This window comes from Maylandia zebra, linkage group LG7 (assembly GCF_041146795.1).
Source record: "Maylandia zebra isolate NMK-2024a linkage group LG7, Mzebra_GT3a, whole genome shotgun sequence".
Taxonomy (NCBI): domain Eukaryota; kingdom Metazoa; phylum Chordata; class Actinopteri; order Cichliformes; family Cichlidae; genus Maylandia; species Maylandia zebra.
Genome location: NC_135173.1, coordinates 72,876 through 87,386, shown reverse-complemented (window position 1 = coordinate 87,386; position 14,511 = coordinate 72,876). Strand labels below are relative to the sequence as shown.

Below are 14,511 nucleotides of genomic sequence, written 5' to 3'. Positions count from 1 at the left end.
TTATTGACTTTTTTAAAGCATTTGATTCAATAGACCATAATTTTTTATTTAGATCTTTAGAACTTTTTGGATTTGGAAACAAATTTTGCAAAGTGATCAAACTGTTCTACAAGCAAATTTATAGTTATGTTTCACTCAATCCAGGCATAACATCTAGGATAGACATATTCTGTAGAATTCGACAGGGTTGCCCAATTTCTCCAAAATTATTTATTCTTTGCACTCAATTAATGGCTTACCTCATTGTGAACCATTCAGACATCGAAGGAATAAACATTTTTGATATTGAACTGAAAATAAGTCAGTTTGCAGATGACACAGTAATATTTTTAAAGGATAAATCAATACTCGAGAAAGCATTGAATGTCATTTCAATTTTTTCCTAAAGCTTCAGGCTTGTGTCTGAACCTAAAGAAGTGTGAACTTTTGCCACTTTATGATTGTTTGGAAAATAGCATGAGGACGATTCCAGTGAAAAATGAAGTTAAGTATCTAGGCATCTATTTAGACAAAGACATCAACACTACACTGTAAAAAAATATTCCGTAGAAAAACAGAAAATGTCCTGGTAATTTTCTGCCAGTACATTTTCTGTTTTTTTACGGAGGTTTGACGGACCTTTCTGTAAATGATAAAACGGAAAATTCTGTAGATTTACAGTATACTCTCTGTACTATTTACGGACATTTCCTTCAGCTATAAAACAGAAAATTCCGTTTATTCACAGTATATTTTCTGTATCATTAACTGATATTTTCCGTTAATAGAAAAATTGAAATTTCTGTTTATATTACTATTTCCAAGCACTTCTTTTCACTGTAACTCATTAAATATAGTTCTTTATATCCTTAAACGTACATTTCTATGCAATTACAACCTAGTACACCATGTACTCAAAAATTCATAAATTAAAACTTAAATTAATTTGTGCTTCGTACACAACAACATTGGTACAATTAATGTTAAATATTCTTTTATTCTCCTTAACTCAAACACTATACTTAAATATAATGACAGCATCCATCTTGTCATAAAACTACTAAACAGCTGATACATGAACAAAATAACTCACAAGCTTTCAAATTTGAGCATTTTTATTTCCTTGAAATCAGGTTGCCCTCATGTAAATGTGTTTATTTACATTCATTCAAGTGGCTACCAAGTGTTTTCTTCAAACAGGACACCTGACAAACAAAAAATGTCATATTTAACGACATGTTCACATTTAATAATATCCAGAGTACCTTTTAGTTAGAATCACTGCCTTGTGGTAGTTTTGCCTCAGCCAAATGGTTAAGGTGTGGTTTACATCCATCTCTGTCCACTTATGATACAGTATACACATGTAGTCAGTTATAGCCAAACACCTTTGATTACTGAATTGCATTCACTTCATTAATGAAGTGAATGTAATTCACATTTGTGTGAACATTTGTCTGAGATTAACTCTTTGGGCTCTTTACCTTACAATATAACATACTTGAGTCAAAATTTGTTGACTGTTTAAGTGGTGCCACATGAATACAACTGAACAGATCTAAAGAAGATGTTCCTGAACTTTGGGTTTATTCGAACAGGACTGATGGATAACCACAGGACTTTTCCCCATATGATAACTACAACACATAATAAATTAAGACAGATTACTGTCCCAAACTTAAAGATAAAAGTGTATTTATGGGACTTGTTTTGTCAGTGAGGAGCAAAGTATAATTAGAAGTGCTTGTTCTGATGAAAAGTTAAACTGTAAACAGCAGCATAGTGAATAAGGATCTGTGTCCACGAATCCTCAGCAGTGACAACACTTAAACATCATAGTTCAAAATCCTTAATGCACACCTTTTTCTCCACGGTGTTCAAATTCTCTAAGCTGGTTAAGTAGAGGAAAAAGTCTGACATATTTCATGACCATTAAATGTTAGACAAGGCTCTGAAAACGAGGTTACAGTTACAAACAAAAACCTCTGCTTGTGCGCACAGACCCTAAATCACAACAAATAAGACAATAGTAAGACAAATTACTACAAAGTCTTGTTACCGCTCTTCATATAACAGTGTGACAAAGTCCTGAATGCAGCCTGCATGTTAGTACATCAAGGTCCATCTGAGCTTTAAGTAAAATACACTCAGCTTTTCCTTGGATTTTAAGAGTTGCTCAGTTCATACAGGAACTGCAGCAGTCGGAGTTAACGTGTCGCTGTGTTGCTCCTCCGTGTCAGCCATTGAGACTAGTCGCAATTTATTCTGAGGAAAAAAAGAGAAACAACAAGACATTTTTAAAAAGTTTGTATTTTTATAAATTTTTTTTACCTAGAGCATAAACAACATAAACAAAAAAAGGATTAGGGCTGTGCGATATGACGATATATATCAGATTACGATATAAAAATGTCTATCGTTTCATGTTATACACTATTCTTTGTTTTGTGGTGTTGCAAAATAAACTGTTTACGGCAATATTTTTTTCATGGTTTTGATGGTCACTGTAGTTGCTATATTATTTCTTAAAGTTCTCTCCTTCTCTTATACTTAAAATAACCACACTATGGACGGACAAGTGACTGTTTTTACGCGTACTTTCGTTACCAACAATGAGGATAAAACCATCGTGTGGCTCCGCCGTCCGCTTGTTTATTTTCCACATAAACCTTTCACAATAAAGCTCAAGTTTCTGTTGAGACTTTTCAAACTAAACTGAAATGATATACATTATTCTCAAACATAAAATTTCAGAATATGCATCAAACAAATGACCTCAAATAAAAACATCAAGTAACTATAAATGGCGCTTACAGTCACCACGCAGATGAAGGCACAGAGAATACCAGCATGGCCAGCAAGGATGAGGCAGAACCAGAAGGACCAGTCAAAAGAAATCGAGGACCTTATTGTTAAATGAGGGGCTACCTCTGTAGCATGGACATGGTTTGGTTATGAAAAGTCTGACACGCCCCAGAAAACTGTACTATGCAAATTATGCCACAAACTGGTCCCCACCACCACTCGAACACGACAAACCTCTTTAACCACCTACACAAGAATCACATGAAAGAGTTTCGAGAGAGTTTACGAATGAAAAGCAAAAAAGAGTCGTCAGGTGCTCAAAATAATCCTTAGACTCAAACGTTAGAACAGGCTTTTCCTTGCAGCACGCCGTCTAATAAATACTCAGAAAGAAAATGGCGGCCATTTAAACTCATGTCTAAAAATGTATAGTTTCATGCATCGGTCAAAACACTCGACTCCAGGTACACGACGCCCAACTGAAAACATTTCACATAAGTCGAGTTGCCCGAGAATCACAGAATTTACAGAAAATGCACTATTTTGTGATATATATCGTTATCAGGAGAGATAAGTCTTATATTGGGATATGAGACTTTGGTCATATCACGCAGCCCTACAAAGGATTATAATTCACGTAGAGTTGCATACACATAACACCATTCTGTTGCAACAAAAGCAGTTTATAATTAAAGTAACATACATACCTTGAAAAACTAAATCAACCACAACATTAAACTCACCTTGTGTTTGTAGAGAAGGTGATCAGGGTTTTTCTTCATTTCCTGAGACCAGCTGCTCTGGATCATCACCAGCTTGTATCTTCATCTTTTTTTTCCACTCGGGGAAGTCTTTCCTTTTCTTGGCCATTGCTCTGCACTGGAAAACCAAAGTGTGTGATCAAAGGTGAAATAAGGGATATTTTTCCACTGCAGGACTTAAAGTGCTTCAAGTAGTGATAGCTGTTGATCCATTTCTCAAATAATCTGTAAGGATCTGGATTTTTAAGAAAGATACAAATATCTCTGCTTATATTTGGCTAAAAGCTTGATATAGACAAGGCATATAGAGCCCCTGCACACCAGCACTGCGCTTACATTATAGTTCAATCAAGAAATAGTTATTATTGATTTATTATTGAATTTTTTTAGTAATAATTTTTAGTATTTAATCACATTAGCACAGTGGGGTGACAAAAATATTCCACATACAAGAAATGCTGCTCAGCATTTCATAAATTACATTTTCAACAAATGTTGGAGTGAAAACACAGTTACAGGGAAAATGTGTCCGTCTGTAAATATTAACTAAACATTTCTATGTGCTACAAAATAGACATACTGTAATTGTAAATGTGCTGAGGTGAAACTATACTTTCAATAATTTTACCACTACAGTCTGTTAACCACCGAAATAATCTATGCTGGTCAGCTAGCTAAAAGTCTTTACTTTAGCAGCCCAAATCAGAGGCTAACAGTAGCATTTGCTAGCGTCAGCCAGTAAGGTCTGAGGCTTAAACTAGGGTTAGTGTAACTTTGCCTGAAACCCTTTAAAGTGTACAGTAGAGCCAACTGTAAAACACAGGTATTGATACAGTACTTATTAGAGTCCTAGAATAATTTCTAGAACCATGAAGTTCTCACTTTCCCAGTTATCCACATCGCTGACTTTCGCTAATTAGCTAGTTAGCAGTCACAGCTGTGTAATACCCAGAGAGACACAGACAGCTAACTATAATATTTATGAAAACTGGTTCAGCCACTGAAGGGCAAAACTGGTGGTATCACAGTAAAAATTATTTTAACATTAATTAAAATAAAGCTTAAGTCATGTTAAACCTAAATAACAATTATTTTAAAAAATGAGTCAGCAAAATATTCCTGACTTGTCTGGAGACAGCCGAAACCAGTTAACAAATAAATTAACAATTCTTTCTAAATAAAAACACGGAGTCTTTTGAAAAACATTATTTTAATAAAACGAAACATGAGTTTTAATACTTACCACAGAAATTTGAAGGCAGTTTCTCCAACTTCAGAATCCAAAATCCAGATGAAGCCTGAAAGAAGCCTAATGGCTGCTCTTGCGCTTACTTTTCCCTCCTTTTCAGGTTCTTTTTCCCACAATGCATTGCAGTAGTTGAGAAATACAGAAAAATACCTGTAAATGACTAATACGGAAAATTCCTTCACGTTTATATAGTAGATTGTACTGTATTTTTACGGATTTTTTTTACAGTGTAGAGAATCAAAAAACCTAAAAGACAAAATTGATGGCATGTCCAAAACACTAAATCATTGGTTGACGAGAGATATTACAATTTTTGGACGCAATCTATTATCCAAATCAGAGGGCGTCTCAAAGATGGTTTATCCAGCATACTCACTATACATTACCCCGAAAAGCATTAAAAAGATTAACTCTATAATCTATCAATTCATTTGGCGCAATAAAACACATTACATTAAAAAATCACAACTTGTCAAAGATTACGCTAAAGGTGGTATAAAGTCAATTGATTTTCAATCAATGGTTGGAGTATTTAAAATAAACTGGATAAAAGCCTTCCTCTTGAAACCTGACTCCATATGGTTCCATATCCCAAAAAATATTTTCAAAAAGGTGGGAGGGTTGGATTTTCTCCTGAAATGTGATTTTGATATATTGAAGTTGCCTGTGAAACTGTCAGAATATCATAAGCAGGTCTTGTCTTATTGGAAGATGGTGTTTGCCCATAACTTTTCACCACATTGCTCCACCTTGTGGAATAACAGAACAATTACAATTAATAAGAAGTCATTGTTTATTAAAGAGTGGTTTGAAAAAAACATAATCTTTATAACAGACTTACTTGATGAAAGGGGTCAGTTTCTCTCAGTGGGTGTTTTTAATGCGAAGTTTAACATTCAGTGTTCCCTTAGAGAATATGACAAGGTTTGTAAGGCAATCCCCTTACCTCTGTTGAGTTTGATTCAAGGTTATTTGTATTACTCTAAGGCACAAATTAGTCTACCTTCTTTACATCTAAACCAGATTCCTTTGACGGATAAAAACTGTAATAATAAAACCATGAACAAGATATTTAAAAACAAATTATTTCACGACTTTAACAGTAACACGAAACTAAAAGGGAGTAATGTTAAAATAACGAACAAATATACGCACTTTTTAAAATGGCCTATCCCCCCCCAAAGTCAAAGAAATGCAATTTAAAATAATTAATGGATATTACCCAGCAGCTGAAATGCTTAAAAAAAAGGTTTGGGTTTGAGGTAGAGCCATGTGGATTTTGTTCACAAAATGCGGAAAGTATTGATCATTTGTTTTTTTCCTGCTCAGTAACAACTGACTTTTGGCAAGATCTAGTAGACTGGTTGAGTATAAGAATAGATGGGATGACCCCACTGACTCTAACACAAGTTTTATATAATAATGGTGATCCATCTAAGGAACTGTCCATGCTACACAAGGTGGTGATAATTATGGGCAAATACCACATACACAAATGCAAATGGAAAAGTAAAAGACCTTCCCTAACTGTATTGAAAATTGAATTAAAATCTTTTTTGTCATCTTTAGAATTACTGAGGGATTCATGTAAAGAGGCTGCTTTGATATGCGACAATGGGACTCAATCTCTATCCTTTTAATGATTGTGTTTTTGGTGTACTAAGTAAGCCACATGTATGTTAAAGTGTTCGCAGAAAGGAAACTGTTATATGTCATAAAAATGGCCTTCATATATTTATGTATATGTATATATGTGGTTTTTTTTGTTTTGTTTTGTTTTGTTGTTTGTTTTGTTTTTTTTCGTTTGATTTCTTATTCAACCTTTTCAAGATGTTGTTGCACAAATGTTGTCTCCCAACGAGAGATTGTAATATGTGCATAAAAAAAAAAAAAAAAAAAAAAAAAAAGAACACACAAACAAACAAACAAAACAGCTCTGCCTTCTTTTCGACTGCCCGGGACATTTAAACAATGGATAATCCGTATACAAAGAAATTCATGCTTTTCTCCACAACAGAGAGCGTCCCCCGATTGAGCAACAGCGCCGTAAAATAAGAAGAATGGCGCCTAATTACAGAGTTAATAATGCAGACTTTGTAATATCTCACGTGTAGATTCATCAGCCAGATGAAGTGTTTACTGACAATTGACAGTGATGGCGCACATCATCATCACTATTCCAACAATCCTCTCCTCACAGACAAGCATAAACACACTCGACTATCGCTAAATCAGATTTAACACACGTTTGTAATGACGATAAATCAGTTTATAATAGGGTTTATTCGCTCGGTCAGCAGGTGGCGGTATCCTCGTACACTGGGGAGTAAACTGCCATTAAACGAACAGAAGAAGAAGAAAACACCTGCACATGCGCGGTACGAATCGGGTAGACCCGATTTGTACGGTCAGACTTTACACATGCGCAGTAAGGATCGGAGAGTCCTGATCCGTAACTTTTTTATTTTTCGTTTTTGTCTACATTGTACTGAAATGCTTCATTGTTGCAAACATTTTAAGATATACTTGTTATTCTTAACATCTTAACAGATACTCTGACCTGTAACTATCGTAAAACGCTACGACCGGAAGTAGAAACCTTTCGCGCATGGGGGGTACCGATCGGGTTTCCGGTACGGATCGGGTAGTGACAGTTGTCAATATGCTAGCGGAGGAGATTATCCCCACTGCGAGAGTCACCACATTCCCAAACCAGAAACCGTGGATGGACAGATCGATCCGCACTGCAGTAAACGCCAGGACCGCCTCCTACAACGCGGGTCTCGCCACTGGCGATATGAGCGCCTACAAAGCGGCCTCATACGGCGTGCGGCGCGCGGTGAAAGATGCCAAACGCAGGTACCGGGAACGTGTGGAGTCCCGCTTCCACCAGGGCGACACACGGAGTATGTGGCACGGACTACGCACCATTACGGACTACAAAGCCAGGGACACTGCGCCGATCAACGCCGACTCTGCATTCACCAACGAGCTGAATCGGTTCTACGCCCGTTTCGAGGTTAGTCAGGCGGCTAATGCTATCTACCGCCTGACTACCGAGGACAGTGACGTCATCAGCGAGAGACCGGTGACCAGCATCGCGGAGCATGACGTCCGAGCGGCACTGAGGAGAGTGAACACAAGGAAAGCGGCGGGGCCAGACGGCATCACCGGCCGTCTGCTGCGCTGACCAGCTAGCAGGTGTGTTCACTTACATCTTCAACGAGTCCGTGGCGAAGTCTGTGGTCCCCACATGCTTCAAAAGATCCACCATCATCCCTGTGCCCAAGAACAGCAACCCCTCATCCCTGAACGATTACCGGCCAGTTGCACTGACCTCGGTAGTAATGAAGGTGTTTGAGAGGCTGCTGAAGAACATCATCTCCTCCTCCATCCCAGACACCACAGATCCGCTGCAGTTCGCCTACAGATCCAACAGATCCACAGAGGATGCCATCGCCCACGTCCTACACACCACTCTCAGCCACGTGGACAAGAAACAGGGTAACTATGTGCGAATGCTGTTTGTTGATTACAGTTCAGCGTTTAACACAATAGTGCCCTGCAGACTGTTCACAAAGCTGAGGGATCTGGGACTTAACAGCCGTCTGTGTGCATGGGTGTTGGACTTCCTCACTGGCAGAACTCAGGTGGTGAGGGTGGACAGGTGCTTCTCCAACAGCATCACCATCAACACAGGAGCACCTCAGGGATGTGTCCTCTCGCCACTGCTCTACTCCCTCTACACTTCAGACTGTGTGGCCACCCACGGCTCCAACACCATTGTGAAGTTTGCTGACGACACAGTGGTGTTGGGTGCCATCTCCAACAACGATGAGGCGGCCTACATGGATGAAGTGAAGAATCTGGCATCGTGGTGCCAGGACAACCACCTCCAGCTGAACGTCAGCAAGACCAAGGAGCTGGTGGTGGACTTCAGAAGGGGTCAGCACAGAGACCACAAGCCCATCATCATCATCAATGGAGCTCCAGTGGAGAGGGTGCAGTCCTTCAAGTATCTTGGTGTCCACATCTCCTCAGACCTGACATGGGCTGCCCACATTCAGGTCCAGACCAAAAAGGCTAGGCAGCGCCTGTATCACCTACGACAACTGAGGAAGTTCAGGGTCTCTCCAAAGATCCTCAGGATTTTCTATACAGGCGCTGTGGAGAGCATCCTCACACAGAACATGACATCGTGGTTTGGGAACAGCTGTGTGAAGGACCAAAAAGCTCTCCAGAGAGTGATCCGTACAGCAGAACGCTGCTGCAGGATTGCTCTCCCCCCGCTTCAGGACACCTACACCAGGAGATGCCGGACTAGAGCAGCGCAGATACTGAAGGACCCGTCCCATCCTGGCAACAAACTGTTCCAACTTCTGCAATCTGGTAGAAGGTTCCGCATCTTCCGGGCAAGGACAGAGAGACTCAAGAGGAGCTTCTATCCCCAAGCCATCCGTGCCCTAAACACACACACCCACCCTCTCACATCATCTATAATTGACTGAGACAGGACTCTTCCAGACACTCTAAACCAAGGCACAATGTACATTTCAACTTGGCTCATTGCTTCATGCCGATATTGAAATATTTTTACCTGAACACCCTTCACAAATCTTAAGCTCAACAACAACCTGGAAAACTGGGAAAAAACAAAAGCTTCCAAAAATGCTGAAATGAAGGTTTACAACAGGAAGACCAATCTAATTTAAAAAAATAAATAAATAAAAGTCAAACAGGAGGAGCATCCACTGAACTGGATATGTTAGATGTAGAGTTCCTTACATTAATTTCTTTGCTTGTCAAAAACTGAGGTACTGTCAGTTTTACAGTCATCGTGTTGAATCCAAAAGCCTCAGAGAAAAAAATGAAAGAAAAAAAAAAGGAAGAAAAAGCACAGAGTATGAAAAAGATAGATTTATTTAATGACAAATTAAAACAGAAGTGGAGGACTTCAGGGAGAGCAGCAACATTACTGAGACTCCACATGAGGAGAAATGGAGAGATGATTGGCTTGAACTCCCTCAATCCTTGAACAAAAAAACAAAAACAAAAAGGGCTCGAGGGGGAAGACTTACCACACAAATGAGAGGACAGCGAGACAAATAAATGAAGAGAAAATAAAATAAAGCAACCCAACTCTGGAAGAAAAGAAACCTTCAATAGAATGACAACTTGTTTTTTTTTTTTTTTTCTTTAAACTACAAACACTGAAGTTTAGCCACAACTTTTACAATTGCCTTTTAATGTTTGTTTTTAAAATTCAATACAAAAACCGATAATTGTCATAATCTCCATGTAATAATAACAATAGCAACATTGTAACGGTAGAAACTGTCCCTCATTCCTTGTTGGGTGATCAGTCAATCGGTGAGGCAGACACGGGCAGACAGAGAAACGAGGCCGAGCACAAACGAAAGAGACGTGAGAAAATGAGCAGGTTTTCAGCAAAGACAGTGCACACGCGCGCACACAAAAAAACAAAACAAAAAAAACCCACTAATAGTTCCAAAGAAATAGACTTGAGAAATAATTCTTCCAACTGAAATGCAGTGTTTAGGTTTTTTCCTCCTTGTTCTAAAAAACAAAAAGGACCCCTTTGTTCCTAGGTCAATTTATTACACCTGCACACAGAGCCTGTAATGCAAAGAGCAATGTGCGTTTGGCATGTCAGAAAGCCGTTGATGTGTCCACTTTGAAAATAAAACTCCAGGGCTGACGTAGCTGAGGGCCTTCTTACATCCAACCAGTATGACAGCAAAGTTTAATAATTGATGATGACAGTCAACAATTTAATAACAAGCATCCGATGCTCAATCTTTAGCTTTGGGGGGAGGAACCGGTGTGGAGCAGAAGAAAGCAAAACGAGCTCGCACAGCTGTAGTAATCCCGGGACCCTTTACACAGATCCAAGCTTCTTTTCCTGGACGTTACTTGGGGATTGGGGTGCTACAGCCATTCATGTCTGTGAGTGATGATCCCCAGTCACAGGCGAAGATACATTTTAGATAAAGATTTTTAGGGACTCAGGGTTCCAGTTTGAAATAGTCAATAGCAGCCACAGCCATAGCCCTGCGAGGGTGGGGAGCGTGGGAACCGTTCCAGTCCGAGTGAGGGAAAGTGTGGGGGGACTTGAGGGGTACTGAGGTGGATTACAAACAGGAAGTGCTAGCTGTCTTGCAAGCACTCCAGCACTGACCAGGAGTCCGTTTTGAACTATAGCTTGATCCTTCAAGTCAGGGACTGGAGCCCCTTCCACGTTCCGCTCGGGAAGAGCCGTAGTGTCTGAAGTGTGTGTGTGTGTGTGTGTGTGTGTGTGTGTGTGTGTGTGAGAGAGAGAGAGTGCGATGAGAATGAGTTGTGAGAAATCACTCTAAGACAGGGACACGTGGCCAGGAAGGGAGTTTGACAGTTTGTGTCCGCGTTTACGACGAACAGAGGGCGAGGCCCCGCATGGGTCTCACATAATGTGTTTCCAAGTCTATAGCCGTCACTACACAGTTATGCTATTTTGTTTCATTTCCTCCACTCATCCATCCAAACATTCAGCCCCCCCCCCCCCCAGGCCTCCATGGCTGCCTAATTAGACAGTCCAAATCCATGTCTGAAGGAGTGAGGCAGAGAGGGGTGGGGCACTGTGAGGTCTAATAAAAAAAAGAAAACAAAGAAAAAAAAAATGCCCCCTAACAATATGTAACTTGTTTGTTTGTTTTTTTTAAATCCTCTTCTCTTCAAAGTTTTTAGCACATGGAGATGGTGACATTGATTCCCAGGTTGCCGTTCTCAGCAAACAGTTGTGCGATGGATGTGTCGAACACCAGGCAGTCGCTGTTCATGATAGCTGTGGCGATGCCCTCGTGGATGGAGCGTGGCGTGGCCTCCCAGGTCAGACGACGCCGGTGCCCGTTGAGCTCCAGTCGGTAGGCGAAGTTCTCGGCCTGCTTGCGAGTCCCAATGAGCTGCACGATGGCAAAGAACTGCTGGTGTCCGTCGTACTTCTCCTGCTTCTCCAGCACAAGCATGAAGTGGAAGCCGAAGCACGACTGCATCATTACCCAGTCCACCGCACCAGGCAGGTTGATATCTGTGGCCAGGAACACGATGTCCTCCCCCTGGACGGAGACACAAACAGGGTTAATCATCTTTAGTTGTCAGCCTGAAGTTAACACCCAACGCTGCTCACATAAAGATCTTTTACATCATCATGATCTCAAAATAAATACATGTTATAAAACAAGCTGCAAAAGGAACAAGCCGTTTGTTGTTCTCATGTTAAACGCAATTTTCTGGAATAATCTGGCCAGTATTTGACAGGGAGTATGCTCTTGATACCAACCACACCGTTATGAGACCTCGACCACTGGAAAGTTCAAAGGTGTGCCAGACCGCGACTTTCGGACTCGGGAGACTGAGAAACACATTAAAGTTGACATAATGACTTATGCACTTGTCTTTTTGAAAGGGGTTGTGATTTGCACTTGTCATCCGGCTGTCTTGTTGCAGGCTGACTTTTAGCATAACAGTAAAGAACAAGCAGAGACAAGTCTCCATGCAACCCCCACCTTTTGCACAATGGACACGTCGACTCATTGTTAACATCAAACCATCTAAAATTCTCAAGACCAAGTAAGATATGAGCCACTGAGTAATCATTAGTGTTGTCTTGCAGTCCAATCTTACAGCTTTAAAAACAAATTTCTAAGACAATTACGCCAAAAGTCATCCCACGAATTAAAAGGCTAAACCACTTTCAACAAAAAAAAAAAAAAAAAAAAAAAAAAGAAGTACTGTAGTACTGCTGGCTGCAGTAGCATGCCAACTTTAATACGTCAGTGTTGCCAGATAAGATAACCACCATCATGGATGTTCTCGTTGTAGGGGCAAAGATCCTCCATGGTTTCAGAACAGATCATACAACTATATGTACAAGCCGCTCAGGCTTTGCATGACATCAGTGAGAGATGATTTCCTTATGTGGTGATCTCAGGCAGCTTCAGCTGTGAGCACAAAAGCTCACCTGTTGCCAGAGAAGCTCCGCCCACCTAGCAGTGGTGTAAACTACTGGAGTGTTCCTTCAATTTAAAAGTAATCATGATATTAAAATGAACAAATTCTGCAGGCTATAACAACTCATTTGTAAATTAACACACATTTACACAGTATGTTGTTTCCTTTGCTGTCCAGCAGAGGGCACACTCAAAATTCCCCATCAGCTTAGTGGGATGGAGTATGAAATGTTTTCCATGTTTCCACTTCATTTGAACAAACTCTACGCTGTTTATTCAGACTTTTATTTCTAGTTTATTTCTAAGTCACAAACTTAATTGCAAACCCTGTACGATCCGTGTTTAAATAGCATCAATTCAGATAGTCTTCAAAGTGTCTCATCCTCACTTAGTAAAAATGGCACACACTTTTAGGAGCATGTTTTGTGGAAGAAACTGAGGAGCTGAGTAACTTCTAACCTGCAGTGTGGTGATGGACTTGTGCTGGTGCATCAGGTGAGGCATGACTGCATCCAATGATCCCTGCCACTTGCAAGAGGCGCCGGGGCAGGGGCAGGAATACGGCCGAAACTCGCAAAGCTCTTCGTGCTCGGTCTTGTCGGTATGAGGCAAGGTGACTTCGCAGCCTGATGAGGCATACTTGCAGGGGAAAAGGACAGAGTTGGCCACCTTCTCCATGGCCAGGTTCCTGATGGAACCCAGGGGACCTCGGCAGGTGGGGCAACAAGTGAGCTTAGGCCGGCAGTTGGAGCACACCTGGGGATGAAGAAAAATAACATTTTTTTTTTTTTTTTAAATTTATTTATATATACACACGAGTATGTTCATGACAAGTTTACTAAAATGTTAATCTTCACAATTATGCTTCTGCAAGAAATTTTCCTAGCAACAACAACAAACAGTTCAGGTTCAGTTACAGGCTGGACTGTACACACCAGGTGTCCGGACTGGCACTGGAGGATTGGGGGGAGGACATAGTCGAAGCAGACAGGACACTCAAACAGGCTCGCCAGGTCACTGTTGGAGGCTGTGGTGCCTGAAAGGGTGGGCACACGCTGAGAAGGAGGGCACTTAGATGTTCCTGTGGGCAGCGCGGTGGCAGTCTGGCGACTCATTTCTGACAAGAGAGGAGGATGGTTATGATAAAGCCATAAGCACATCATATTTTACCATACCATTACCAAGCCTTAGTTAAAAGATAAGTATGACTAATTGTCTAGCCCTCCCTTTGTTGGCAGCTCTTACTCTACATCGGAGTCAAAACAGGTCACTGAGGTGGAAGAAACAGACAAGACAACGGACATGAAGGACAAACATCACTGTGTTTGATGCTGGTTGCAGAGCATGCAATTTGTTTAAAAACATGTAAATGAAAATATACCAAAAATTATAGGGGTGCAACGATACTCGTATGGATATTGAACTGTTCGATACAGTGCTTTCGGTTCGGTACGCACATGTACCAAACAATACAAAATTTTACATTTTATCAACTTTCCTTCTGATGATGCTTTCTGTGTTAAGCGCTCAGTGGATCTGCGCTCGACAGTGCAGCCTAGGCGGAGTAGTCGAACGCAGATTCACTGAGCGCAGGGCAAGCTAGCGAGACAGAAGCTAAGCTCGTTGCAACATGGCAAACTGAACCTCCCCCACCCTCATTCAGATCTGGCGTTTGGAACTATTTTGGTTTTCATGTGACGTATAACCCTGA

The 14,511-nt window shown here is 40.6% G+C and overlaps 1 protein-coding gene and 1 long non-coding RNA gene across 3 annotated transcripts in view; both read right to left on the bottom strand.

Moving 5' to 3' along the window:
- Positions 1-1,076: 1,076 nt before the first annotated feature.
- On the bottom strand, positions 1,077-4,774 carry LOC112435156 (uncharacterized). Its single transcript, XR_003024451.2, has 2 exons — positions 3,528-4,774; positions 1,077-2,244 (listed from the first exon to the last, which is right to left on the bottom strand). It is a non-coding gene; the product is annotated as an uncharacterized LOC112435156 (long non-coding RNA).
- A 4,922-nt stretch (positions 4,775-9,696) lies between these two features.
- siah1 (siah E3 ubiquitin protein ligase 1) overlaps positions 9,697-14,511 on the bottom strand; it is a 39,525-nt gene continuing 34,710 nt past the window's right edge. For both annotated transcript variants that reach the window (XM_076885515.1, XM_076885514.1), the window contains 3 exons: positions 13,736-13,917; positions 13,260-13,556; positions 9,697-11,906 (listed from right to left, as the gene is read on the bottom strand). In XM_076885515.1, the coding sequence (XP_076741630.1) occupies positions 11,535-11,906; positions 13,260-13,556; positions 13,736-13,915 (849 nt within the window). In that variant the 5' untranslated portion in view covers positions 13,916-13,917 and the 3' untranslated portion in view covers positions 9,697-11,534. The remainder of the gene's footprint in view (positions 11,907-13,259; positions 13,557-13,735; positions 13,918-14,511) is intronic.